This window comes from Pieris napi, chromosome 15 (assembly GCF_905475465.1).
Source record: "Pieris napi chromosome 15, ilPieNapi1.2, whole genome shotgun sequence".
In the NCBI taxonomy this organism is placed as follows: Eukaryota; Metazoa; Arthropoda; class Insecta; order Lepidoptera; family Pieridae; genus Pieris; species Pieris napi.
The window spans coordinates 786,922-800,815 of NC_062248.1; the positions used below are offsets into that span (position 1 = coordinate 786,922).

Below are 13,894 nucleotides of genomic sequence, written 5' to 3' on the forward strand. Positions count from 1 at the left end.
ATCGATAAAGGCTATATAAAACTTTTAGACCGAACGCTTAACCTAGTAAGTTATGTGCCAGAAATAAGTCAAAGTCAAGTCAAAATCATTTATTCATTTAGGTAATTCAAAGTACACTTATAAACGTCAAAAAAAATATATATACGAAATGCTTCTAATTTTACAGCCACTTCTAATTTTACTGCCAGTTCTCAAATCAAAGGCGTAGAACGGAAGCGAAGAACTGGCAATAAACTCTCCGCCACTCTTTTGAAGTACCTAGGTACTGTACTGCAGGTCTTGTAAGCAAGTCTGCAATTCGTAATTCGACAATACTTGCGGCCTTGACCACAACATTTTTAGGACCGAATCCGGGCTTGTATCAATTTTCAAAGAAATTACGTGAATAATACGGATCGCTTCTGACGTTTCATTAGTGCGGTCAGCGTGACTACAGATATATTTCATAATCTTCTAGTGGGATGACCCAGCTTCGAACAGCTGGAGATTTGTTGTGCAAATATTTTGAAAATGTATATACCTCACAATTTTAGCACAGTATATGAGTTTATATGTTACAAACATACAAAAATCTTTCTTCGTAGAACCGCTTGATTATAGACTTCACTAATTTAGTTTCTTAGCTCAGTTCACAAAATATTCTCATCGCTCGTCTCTTATAATTGACGCACGCAAACTGTTTCTAGAGGCAATTCTTTTGTTATGAACCTTATAATCAAGTATACAGATATACAGATATATACAGATAATTACTTCGATGGGCGAATACCGATATAAAGATAGCAAAAAAATATGATCTAAGACTAAGTTACTTAATCAAATTTAAATAGTATCATATTGTGTGAATTAATTCGCTTGAAATTAAATTCAATACAAAACGCGGCTAATTCCACGCACTTAAGATTTCTAATATATAAAATCAACTCTCAAACACACATATACGTATGCACAGACACACCAATATTTATTGAGGCTATTCATAACAATTTATTAGTCCTTATTATACATTAGGTATCGTAATTTTACATAAGCTGTTGGCTACCTAAGAAAAAATAAAGCTATAAATGGCAATTGTTTTTTGATTAAAAATTGATAAAATTTTAAGATACACGGTCGTTTTCGTTAGTTTTCCCCGAAGGTCATCGTGACCGGTTTCATACATCTTTTGACCTAAAGCTTTTTTACAATCCAATAATTAAACTAGATATAACATGTTTTTGTTCCTAATATATAACTAATTAGCCGAGCAGTGTTGGCCTCGTGGGTTCAGCGTGCGACTCTCGTCTCTGAGGTCGTAGGTTTGATCCCCGGATCCCACCAATGGGCTTACTTTCTATGTGCACATTTAACATTCGCTCGAACGGTGAAGGAAAAGGTCGCGAGGAAACCGGCTTGTCTTAGACCCCAAAAGTCGACGGCGTGTTTTAGCACACTTATATATTAGATTGAGATATCTTGAAACAGATACAGAAATCTGAGGCCCAGACCTAAAAAGGTTGTAGAGCCACTGGTTTCTTTATTATAACTCATTAACTACAAGAGGATAAGTAAAAATGCATCATCATTCAGGACGCAATGGTGAACGGGTCACGAATTGTAATCTAAAAATGTAAAGAAAATATTTATTTATAAACACGGATGGATCTGATGCAGTCTTTCTAGCAATCCAATATGGATTCTTTGATACGTTGTTTACACTGTCAAACGTCTTCCAAATTGCCTTCATTTCTCTGACGTTCTTTTAGCCATAATACTACCTAATAATCTTATACAGGCTTTTTTATATGCATAAGGATGCATGTTGTGTTGTTCCAAAAACATCTATTGCAACTTATTAAATCAACTACTATCATTCGACGTTTTCTACGTAGTCCTGCAGAGCAATAGTACTTAAAAGAAGGAATGATCTAAATATACAAACATCTTCATAAACAAAAGATTATGGTTTATCAAGGCATTAAAATATCAAATTTAGGTCTGACAGTAATTGCTTTGAAATTTAGTAAGCTAATTTCACTGGCTGTCACGGACAATCCCTCTGACATTTTAAAACCCATAAATATTCGAAGTATTAATATGAAAAGCACTAAACAAAGTAAAATCTTTTAGGGTTTATCTCTGCTCGTTTTTAAAAAAATAATTAGCTTGATTTTGTCGTGTACTGCAGTGAAGAAGTCCTTTTAATCACGTAGATAGAGGTTAGCATGTGTTATTTGATATATTTGACATAATGTCTTTATACTGTTGATATATTTTGTCGAAGACACTTAATTTAAATGCTTTGATATGAATATGTTATTGTATATTATTATACAATGACGTAATACTAAAATAAGTTTTAACGGATTTTATGCGTGAGTCATAAAACCTCGTCAAACGCATGGTCATCATTAATTATTTTAACCTAATCTGACATGTGCAATACTGCGTATGACACAAGTATTTTTGGGCAACGAGCAACCTTATTTACATAGTCGTGTGAATTAAATTAGATCCGCGATCGAAATATCGGTGACAAGGTTTCGTGACCAACGTATAAGCGTTTTAAACAGATCCCATGAATAATTCACTAAGGGATGAATCAGACATAGACTTGTTGGATGAAGAAGTGGATAGCAATTTTAACAGATTGAATAATTCAATTGATTATCTTATTTAGTGGTTTGATGCAATGCGATACGAGCCTCAGTATACTAGTATGGAGTCCCATTAAATGGCACAGGCACTTCTCTGCCTCGGTTTCATCAATAATTACGCTAGTTCTTTCACCAATCTTCTATACTTGACAGATTTTATCGATAATGATGTTTTAGATCTTCCATAATAGAAAGAATAGAAGTATAGTTTGTATGTAATAAAAGATGAAGGTAATTCAAAAGAAAATTCAATTTTGGGATAATTATAGTTATGTGATCCTTCATACATATATAATCGAGAGGTTTTTACGCCGGCTTTTTCTCTCGGCCTACACCCTCTGTCTTCTTTGCCGATGAGTAGAGATGTCTACCGATTCAAATTTAATGACGTGGAATAACTGATATCTTATACCATAATAAACATATATTATTGTTAATTTTAACTAAGAAAAATTTACGGTTTATGTGCAATACAACACTAGTAATAGTGCATCACTAACAGTGTAAGACGTAAGTAATATAATTTCAGTTGAGAAACTATTATTATTAAGCACAAACATAGAGTTACACCGATAGTAGTGTACGTACGTTACACTACCTACGAATGGTTTTTATTGATATAGTTTCAAGACAATCTACATATATTTGAAAACATTCAAATCAACCAGCTTGTTTGCGACGTTTCCCTTCACTGTACGCGTGGTAAAGAGTAGATTAGAAAATCTATTTCAAACCAATCACTATGAGATTATACACGAGAAATTAATGATTAACGTAACAATCTATACAAAATTATGCGAAAACGTAATCCGGTAAAACATGAATGTGTTATTAACTATGCAAACAGTATTCATGCGCCCGCGTCTTCAGGTTTGTATGTCAATATTTGTCTAAGAGCTAATCACTAAATTCTACGATTTATTTTATTTTTTCTTAACTAAATTATTCGCATTTTATAGAACTTGTTATGCTAAGAAGCATATGGGACCTTTTAGTGTAATTATTTTTTTGAGAAAAGTTGTAATATATTGGAAAAGCAATAAAAATTTAAATTTATCACGGACATTTGAATTGCCCCGCTTATGTTAATAAATTAATTTCGCTGAGGGAATCTGATATATGAGATTTAATAAAAAAGTCATAATTTATTTTGATTCAAATTTTAGTGCTTTTGGATAAAACCTTGTACTTAAACATAGTTTCCTCAATCTTTTTTTACAAAATTGAGTTCGTTTTTAAGAGTAAATAAGGAGTTTCTTGCCAATTTTTCTCCATATGAAACTACCTTTTGAAAGATTTGGGAGATTTTTAACTTTATGCCTTTAAATTGCAAAAATATCAATTAGGTTAAATGTTTTCGGTGCAGTTTATTAAAAACAACAGTGGCGCTATGAAACTAGAGGTCTTGGCCTCAGATTTCTGTACCTGTTTCGCGATAATTTTTGTTTATTAATAGGTAAGGTGATCGGCCTTCTGTCCCTGACACACGTCATCGATTTTTGTTTATAAGGCCCCTTCCTCACATGGTTAGCTTTACAAAACTACAAGAAGGTGATACAAAAATAATATAATTGAATGAAGATTATGATTTATTGCGTTTTATATAGTCGTAAATTTTAAATTAACATTTAAAACGCTCTTGGGCTAAAAATTTATTTGTTTGCTGTGTACATGGCCAACGCTGTATTATTTTATGGTCTTCCCATGGACATTATTCTAGAATTGTCTCATGATTGTAATTACTACTGTATACTGAAAATCGTTTAGTAGAGGCCTCCTCTTAAAAACTTCAACATATAGAATTTCAACTTTTTAGGTAATGGAATATATGTATAGCGCTTTCTAGCATAGTAGCATTTATATAAATCTCTTATGCTGTTTATGTGGGAGATTTTTTAACTTATTAAAGTAAATAACAATGATAGTTGTAGTTATTGTGTCCTTTAGTACCTAATTTACTGGTTTCCGATATTTTTAAATACTCTTTTCATTACTTAATTTCCCCTTACCTAAAGTATAAAATCCTATATTTAAAAGTAGAGAATTGCATAATATATAAATAAAGTGTTTTAGGATTGAACAGGTTTCAAATCCTGAAGTCCTGTCTAATTTATTTCTGTAATACAAAGGTTATTCACCTTGATTTTGCGATAACTGGGGGTCCGGTTGCGTAGGAAGAGATTTTACAAGGCGTTGTGTTTTAAGTAGATACATATTTTAAAAACCGACGATTTATTTTCACACTTATAAGAAAAAAACCTGAAATATATAATTCAAATCCTCGAAACAGAAATAAGTTTTTTGGGAAAAAAACTGTGGATTAAAATGGTGTTTTCATTTTAGTTCAAGCTATAAATAACAATAATAATGTAATATGAGATCATGCCTCTATTAACTGATTATTTAACTATAGTAATATTAATTTTTATTGTCCAGGTGTCGCAATAAAAAATAAATCAGACATTAATCTCAATCAATAGCGTAATTACTGTCAATACACCACTGATTAAATAAATATTATAACCATAAGGTGGTAAAAAATATGATTTGATCTCCACGATTATGTTCTTGTATTATTGAAATGTTATTTAGTATAGACAATAAATAATCTTTTAACTCGATACACACTATTATAATAATAATTTTAATTATTATTATTACTATGTAGGTTAAGAATTATGGAGAAACTGTATTTGTGAATTGAAAATAAATACAAATATATTGATATTAAAAAACTGTCCCAAATGTTACCTAAAACAAATTAGTACAGTACATAATACATATTGTCTGGTTTGATAAATAGGAGAAATATAAAAAATATCTCAACTTCCTTATCAAAATAACTTAAATATCTTAATTATAGAGTCCATATATAGAGTTATTTAGCAGTTTGTATTCTCTAAGGTTACGTTACATCATTTTTATTTATATTATACAAATTTACACAGCATAACAGACGCGTCATATGATAACTCATTAATTATTATTCAGATGTCTAAACGTCATGTTAACTTATTTACAATTAAGCATTGTTATATAAAAAACCCAAGATGCACAATCAACGTCTAAAAAACGTCCTCAAAAAATGAGCGCAACATTCTAAATTGTGCACTCATTTCAAATAGTCTCGCGTCTAATAAGTGGAGTCGATGTTATTTATTTGTGTTTTTTTTTATAAATAAATTTATGTACTTTTGAACTTTTTTGTGTGTAGTTTTTGACAAATATATTTACTAACAAATTATTTTTTAATTTAAAGAAAAAACTTTTTAACCGGATTAAAGTTATGTATTATTATAAATTTCCAACTATTTAACATCCAACACCTTTTGTCTTTAGTCACCGTGACCACGCACGCTGTAAAGCACCCGAAAAGTCGGATAAATTTAAAATTATGTTAAATAGTTGTAAATAAAAAAGTAATGTTCGACTCCACTCAATACCTTGTCCTACCGACCACGGTCGGTCGTAAAATTTTATTGCTTTAAGTACGTATACACTGCGTTGTAATAACAACTTTAAGCAATTCGCGTAAGGTTGATTTTGCAATAATATATGCTTGTAACATATACTGTTATAGACATACTGTTATAGAAAATGACAGAAATAGTGTTTCGGGACACTTTCGAGCGTTACTTTTATTCGAGACTGTGCATCTTGGGTTTTTTATATATCAATGCAATTAAGTTAAACTTAGACAGATCTTCCACACGTATTAGTATGGCCGGAATTCGAGGTATTTAGTACTTAAATCAAAATCTAAGCGTTAAGGTTTCAAGTTTCTAATTCCGTTTGGCTCTACTATCATAAAGTACTTAACAGATATAACCTACATATAGCTTTATTAGGATACCAAGTCGTGAACGTGACGTCTTTTACAAATATACAAAATATGCATATTATTATGAATAGGTACACCGGAGACGTAGACCGCAGGTAAATTTTGACACTAGGGTAGTGTGGGATATAGATGAGACATAGTAATATAAAATAGTATGTGAAAAACAGGGTATGTTTTTGTCTATATACACTAAGAGTACTTTAGGCTTTAAAAAAGTAAAAAAATTTAGCTCTTCTAGAACTGACTTCCGACACAAGTTTTAAAATAACTAAAATACACAAATCATTTAATACCATTTATAACATAGATTGTGCCATTTTTCAGGTGGCATTAAGCAGCGCAGTGCCAACAAACATCTTGGAGCTGGACTTGACCCCTGAAGAGGCCCAGAAGTACCTCAACAGTCCACCCTTCACAGAGCCCAAGCTCGCTGGACGTACCGCTGTTCTACCTTTGGTAATTAGTTTAAGTTGTCTATAATAGTATTTTTTTGTGCAAAGTGTCACAAGTAGATCAAACAAATGAAGACTTAGTATTTATTTTCTATCATAGTTCAATTTAATTATTATAAATATGTCTCCTCTTTTTTCTTCTTTTGTTTTTGTTTAATGCAAAGTAATAATCAGGCGGACTCAGTGTGGAAAACAGGTCTCTCCATCTCTTCTTGGATCTATCGTTCAAGTGACCTATTAAAATACCTAATGTAGCTATGGATTTTTGAATGACTTGTCAATTATTACAGATCAAATACAACGACGCAAGGTTTCGTTCAGCCGAGGCAGGACCAACACTAGGGCATTACTGGAAGAACGGACGTGAAATTGAAAATCCTGATGACTATGTTGAAGAGGTAATGCTTCCGCTTTGTCATATTAATTCAATATATTCCACATATGTAGAAATCAAATCAAATAGTGATCTGTTAACTAGAAGTAGTAGTCATGATTGATGAAAAATACTTAAAACATCTAATTATGACGTTATAACATAGATATTTATTCGCGTTTATTTAAATTGTATTTGCAATAACCAAAAAATACTACCGTAAATTTAATAACAGCCTAATTGATATATATATAGTGATGACTTCATACTGTTAAAATTACCAAGCCTTAATAAATACTATGTCGTAGAACTCGCGTTTCCTTAACACATTATTTCGCAGTTAATATACTAATTATGAGTCAGAGCTCAAATCACGAATATTTCATTATTAATTTCCTATCAAGGCAAAGGCCAACCTGAGTCATGTTTTTGATTAACCAATTATAGTTGTTATTTAAGTTTTTCTAATAACTTCGTAAGTTTGAAATTAAAGGTTTTGATAAAAGCGACATCTCTCGACCATGTTGGGAACTTTCAGCTAACTTTTCAAAGTACTATTGAGTGGTCATATCTTGATCAGATTCATAAGAAAAATGATAGAAATAAAACTGTTACTCTTTTGTATAAACAGAGTTCTATAGCCAGATTTTTTAGGCTTTTGAGGCAACTAAATTTCTTGCGTTAATGAGAATTAATTACGATAATACTATAAATATATAATTTAACATAATCTTATCTAAAGATATTAAACGTTAATACCAGGTATACGACGCATCTCAATTCCATGGCCAAGACGGTTTAGGCGCATACGCATATGGCTACGAGACCCCTGAATCATCGAAAGTAGAGAACAAAGTAAGATCCGGTGACGTCTCAGGATCATACACATATCGCGCAGGGAACACCAACGAATTGATCAAGGTACGACGTCTGTCAGAGCAGATACATTTCTGTGTCCTATTCATTCAATGTTTTTAAAACCAGTCAGTGCCTACCAATCAATTATCAAAATGGCGAAGAGGACTTGTTTTAATTATTAATTTAGGGACACTATCAATTATTTATTTGTCAACAGGAGTATAAAGTAAATTAATGTTTTCTCACATACCTAGAATAAGAAATATTGTAAAAAATTAAGCTCTAATGAACTTAAATTGGTACAGATTCAAGTAATGTTACATCATTATATTACAAAAATGGCGTAACAGCTGTCAACATAACAAAACTTATCTCTTCCGTATATTTCTTATAATTAAATAAAAAACCATTATTTCGTTAACACAAACATATATAACAAAAAACAATTGATAATTTAACAACAAACATTAATAATTTACTAATATAAGATAATAAAAATAATACAAAAGAACTTAATTATAAAACAATTTTTTTTTACCGGATTGAAGTTATGTATTTACAATTATTTTCCATAATTTTAAATTTAACCGACGTTTCGTGTGCTTTACAGCATGAGTGGTCACGGTGACTAAAGACAAAAGGTGTTGAATGTCAAAAAGTATCACAGCTGTAGAAAAAGTTGTATTATCGGGGAAACAAATACAGATGACCGTGACGTGATCCGTGACCACGCAAGCTGTAAAGCACGCGAAACGTCGGTTAAATTTAAAATTATGAAAAATAATAAAATTGTAAATACATAACTTCATTCCGGTAAAAAAAAAATATTATCAATATGTGAAAGTTATGTCAATAAAAGACAATACTATGTGCAACTTAATTCTATTAAATTATTAGTTGTAAGGACGTCTTCATTAGTAAGGGTCTATCAATTCACTCCATTTTTTTCTATCAACTCTTATTTATATATCTATATAACAATGATCAAATCTCTTACATCTACTCTAATACAAAATCTTAAAATAGATTCAGTGCGGTCCTGAACAAAATATTCTAGTAGTATCTTTAATTGATTTTAAAATTATTTCACCCAGGTCCGCTACTGGGCTGACAGCCAAGGCTTTCACCAAGAAGACAACATTCCCAAAGTGGTCTTGCAGCCTGTGCAGGAAGCTGAAGATGTGCGTCAAGCTCGTCTTGCCCACGAGAAGGCTTGGGAAGAGGCTGCTGCTGCCGCGAAGGTGCAACCCGACCCACAGTATGTCCACAGACTGCTACGGTATATATGTTTGTAGTTAGAGCTTCGCTTTGGCTCTGGCTGGTGATGGTTTTTGTGGTGATAACTGTTCAATGTTATTACTAATATTTATATTGAAGGGCTTTATTGCTTATTTGAGCTTGTGACTATCTTCAGACTAGAAGTTCGTGTACTTAACCCATATTTTTGAGTATTATTGTTACATTTCGTATGTTTATTTTCTTGTATGTTTATTATACTAATATTATATATGTTTGTAAAAAGTAAATTCAGTAACTACATGCCCAATATCAAACATTCTTTCATTATTATCACGAGCTTCCATAGTAATCACAGAATCTTTTATAGAGAGTTCAAGCTTTTATCACTACATAGTATAAAACAAGGTCGCTTTCTCTGTCCCTATGTATGCTTAAATCTTTAAAACTACGCAACGGATTTTGATTCGTTTTTTTTAATAGATAGAGGGATTGAAGAGGAATGTTTATTTGTATTATAATATCCATTATATATGGATGACATCGTAAATAATTTCATTTTTTCCACCTACATTGCGAACCCTAAATAATGGCTAATTTTCGAAGCGATTTTAACCAATACATCATTAATCCATATCCAATTAAATATCTTAAATACATTGTTAATTGAATATATATCTATATGGCCCTAAATGTGATTTAAATGAATATTTTCGAAGATATTACAAATTTAAAAATTGCGGGACCGGGAAGCCGGTGCGAGTCGCTAGTTCAGAATAAACAAACTTAATTAAATGTTCGTTTTACAACTAAATCGCTATGTGATCAATTACGCCATGTCAACAATAGTATTATTATGTATCTTTTCATTATAACTTAAATACAATTTGACAGAAAGAGAATATCTCATTTTAAATTAATACACAATTAAAAACAATGATGTCGTTGCAGAGGTGAATACAACCCCCAAATCGACTACCAACCAGCCGCGTCCGAGCAGCAAGGCGCTTATGCTGCACCTAGCCAGGTAAACCAGGCCCGTGAAGCCAAGGCATACTATGGATCACAGGGCTCATACCAGCCTGGTCAGGCCTACCCTACTGCTCTTCCTGAAAGGATCGAAGAACCGGAACCTACCGTAAGTGTTATTGAAAAAGTTCAACAGAGATTATTATCTATTTTATGCGTGTAATTTCTGTTGAAATTTAAGTATTATTTATAGATTTTTGTTGATATGGTTTCCTCGCCATGTGTGTTAAGAGTTATTGTGTATGTTTAATACATAATGGTACACACGATACAGGGTAACACATGACCTTTATTGTTGAGAATCTCACGTTAAAAATAGAATAATAGACGAGAAATATTACTTAAATCTAATATGTATATAAAATTGTTAAACAATGTTCGTTCCCATACTCCTCCGAAACGGCTCGACCTATTCAGTAAGTCTAAGAATCGGACAACATCTATTTTTCATCCCCATGTTAAGGGTGGTCCCATCCCAATTTTTTTAAAATTTTGTAGCCTTTTATTTTTGTTTTTACATTTTATTATACAGAATACAAGAATCCATACAACCCTTAATTGTCATCCCTTTACGATCAACCCCTATTTTTTATTATTGTAGATAGTAATTTTTATTGAAGTAAAAAAATGTTTCCTACAAATAATATACATGGCAAAACAACGTTTGCCGGGTCAGCTAGTAATGTTATATGATTTAACTTTACATATTGACAATGGTTATCATGTTCGTTCACCGGCAACACAATTATTTGTATATTCAACCACAACTTTGCTTTAAAACACACTCAATATCCCATAAGATGTTGGTACTATAGAAGTCTTAGTAAAAATTTTTTTTTTTTTTTAAAGACAATTCACACCAATTGACCGAGTCCCATGCTAAGCTGGTGAAGCTTGTGTTATGGGTACTAGGCAACGGATATACATACATAGATATATAAAAATACATATTTAAATGTGTATATGTATAATATTCGTCTCAGCCGGGGATCGAACCCGGGACCCATGGATTCGCAGTCAGGGGTACTAACCTCTAGACCAATGAGTCGTCGATATACAAATAAACATGGAATATAAATATTATTGTAACAGGGCCCACCACGTGGCTTCTTCTACGCGTTCAACTACCCAACATCAATCCTCGTAGCCAAGAAGGATCAAGGAGGTGCCCCAATCAACCCTGGATACCCAATTGATCAAGACTCAGTGTCTATCCAAGCTAAACATTATTAGATTTAATAATATTTTAATGTAAAAGCTGGCTTCATTTTGAAGCAGAAAAAATATGTTATATCGTCGGTTATAGATTTATTTTGTAGGTTATACCATAACATACTTTTAAACCTGGAAGTAAATAACTTGCCAGCTATTTATTGACACTCGTGTTCGATAAATATGACAATGTTGCCATTTTAGTGATGTAGGTTAAGTTAGGGCCAATTTCAGAATGTCGGTCATAGAAAGTCTATATTTTATAGTATATTTGTTTTGGCTTGGTTCGAAAGTATAACGCGTATTTTATATCTCTGTTATACTCTTGAACCCTGTCTTAGTTACCACGTGCCACTGTATTGATATGAATAAATTTATATGCAATAAAAATGATATTTTATTTCCCATGCATAGTGAAGTGCGGTTCAATTGCACGGGTCTCGATTTTCTCAGGAAAAATCCTAAGCCCTAAGCTGTAGGTATGTGATACACAGGTCGGACTAGAGTTCAATTGCGTGTGCGCATATGCACTATAAAACTCAATAGGCACAGTAAACTTTATACATCTCTACTTTTAATCGACTCCGTTAGTTTTAATTCTATTGCATTTTTCTATTTCGTTCCTTCCTTTTAATTATATTTAATATTTAAACTAGTGTGACATCTCTGAGGTCGTAGGTTCGATTCCTTTGGATGGACAATAGACTTTCTATTACTATCGTATAGAGTGTTTATCACTAAACACTCGGCGAAGGAAAACATCGAGAGGAAACCGACATGCCGATCAAAAAGTCGACGGCGTGTATTAGATTTACAAATGATCATGACACAGATACATCTGTGTATGTATATGTGTGGCGCTATAATCATCTGAGGCCCTAATATGATTGTAGCGCCACTGGTATACATTTTCATACTATACTATAGTATACTCTGTGTCTGTCTTTGTACACTATTACCCCGCGATCCACAAATTAATTCATAAATTCAAAATATTCTTATTGCAACTAAAATACACTAATAGCCTTATTCTGTCAATAGTTACTGAAATAATGAAGTTTGCCTTTGATTTGAATTAATTAATTAATACGGTTGCCGGAAAGAGATCGCTTGATAGCGATTAGGCCACCCGTTGCAAACCTAATAATTTATTTGTTTTTATTTTGATTGTATGGAAGTTTAAACAAATAAACTAGTGAAGAGAGTTAATATCGGTGACGGTTGTTGGGAGGGTTAAATTACAATTTATGAGTGTGGGAAATACTTAAGGGCTCATTTATTGCTATATTGACGTATTACAATTATTGGCTACAAGTGTACGATGATTGCTAACATTTGGTTTGCGCTCCTAATTTTTAACTAAAATATAAATATTGTTAGGTTACATAACTCGCGGAAAAGCGTATTTTATATAATATTGCATTTCACAATAGTTCCGTAATCTAAAATTCGTTTCGCCCGAGTACGTGTCTTTTGATCACTTTCTCAAATAAATCTAAATGGATTGCCGAATTTCACTTTAGAAATGCAGAATTCGTTAATATGCTTTTGAATTGGGATTTATTTTATTTGGTTATATGTATTTTATACTTTAATTGCTATTACTTGCTATATAGAAGAGTTATTGGCACCACTGCACTGGCACGATTTTTCATTATTTCGATATAGCCAATGTTCGCGCTTACTTATGAGATATTGCGCTCATAATAAAAAAGTTATGTACTCGAACGTACGATCTTATTGTTAAAAGTCGCTTCACTAACCTTTAGGCTAACTCTTGTTATACTAAAAAGTCGAAAGAAACAAACCGTGTATGAAAAAAATCTAATATTTTTTGTTAATACATACTTGTATATACCCTCTATTTTATAATACACAAAATAGTTAAAAATAAAAGATTTTTCATGGGCCAGGTCATGCCAACGTTTCCACCATTTAAACCTGCTTTTTTTATGGCTAGAGTCTAGCCATAAAAACCTTCTTTCGCATGGATACCCATTTCCTTAGTTGCCAACCTGTGATGGAGGAATACGCGTTTGTCTCATAGTTTGTTATGGCAGATGATCTCCATCTGGTCTTATCAAACAATTCGTATTTCGCCAGGAAACAATTATACACTAAACGCGAAAACTCTTTGGTTATAAAAAACTAACACACCATAATATTAATTTATTTACTATTATTAGTGCTTTATTTATTCCAAATTGCTATTTTTGTAATTGAAGACCGTTTTGGAAGAACAACCAATGTCACATGG

At 32.1% G+C, this 13,894-nt stretch overlaps 1 protein-coding gene across 2 annotated transcripts in view; it reads left to right on the top strand.

The window, feature by feature from the left end:
* Positions 1–12,027, top strand: part of LOC125056490 — a 14,120-nt gene extending 2,093 nt beyond the window's left edge. The window contains exons 2-7 of one of the 2 annotated variants that reach the window (XM_047659612.1): positions 6,802–6,933; positions 7,220–7,327; positions 8,065–8,223; positions 9,255–9,439; positions 10,348–10,534; positions 11,518–12,027. In XM_047659612.1, coding sequence (XP_047515568.1) covers positions 6,802–6,933; positions 7,220–7,327; positions 8,065–8,223; positions 9,255–9,439; positions 10,348–10,534; positions 11,518–11,658 — 912 coding nt within the window. In that variant the 3' untranslated portion in view covers positions 11,659–12,027. The remainder of the gene's footprint in view (positions 1–6,801; positions 6,934–7,219; positions 7,328–8,064; positions 8,224–9,254; positions 9,440–10,347; positions 10,535–11,517) is intronic. The other variant, XM_047659613.1, reaches the window with a different exon arrangement.
* Positions 12,028–13,894: the final 1,867 nt, after the last annotated feature.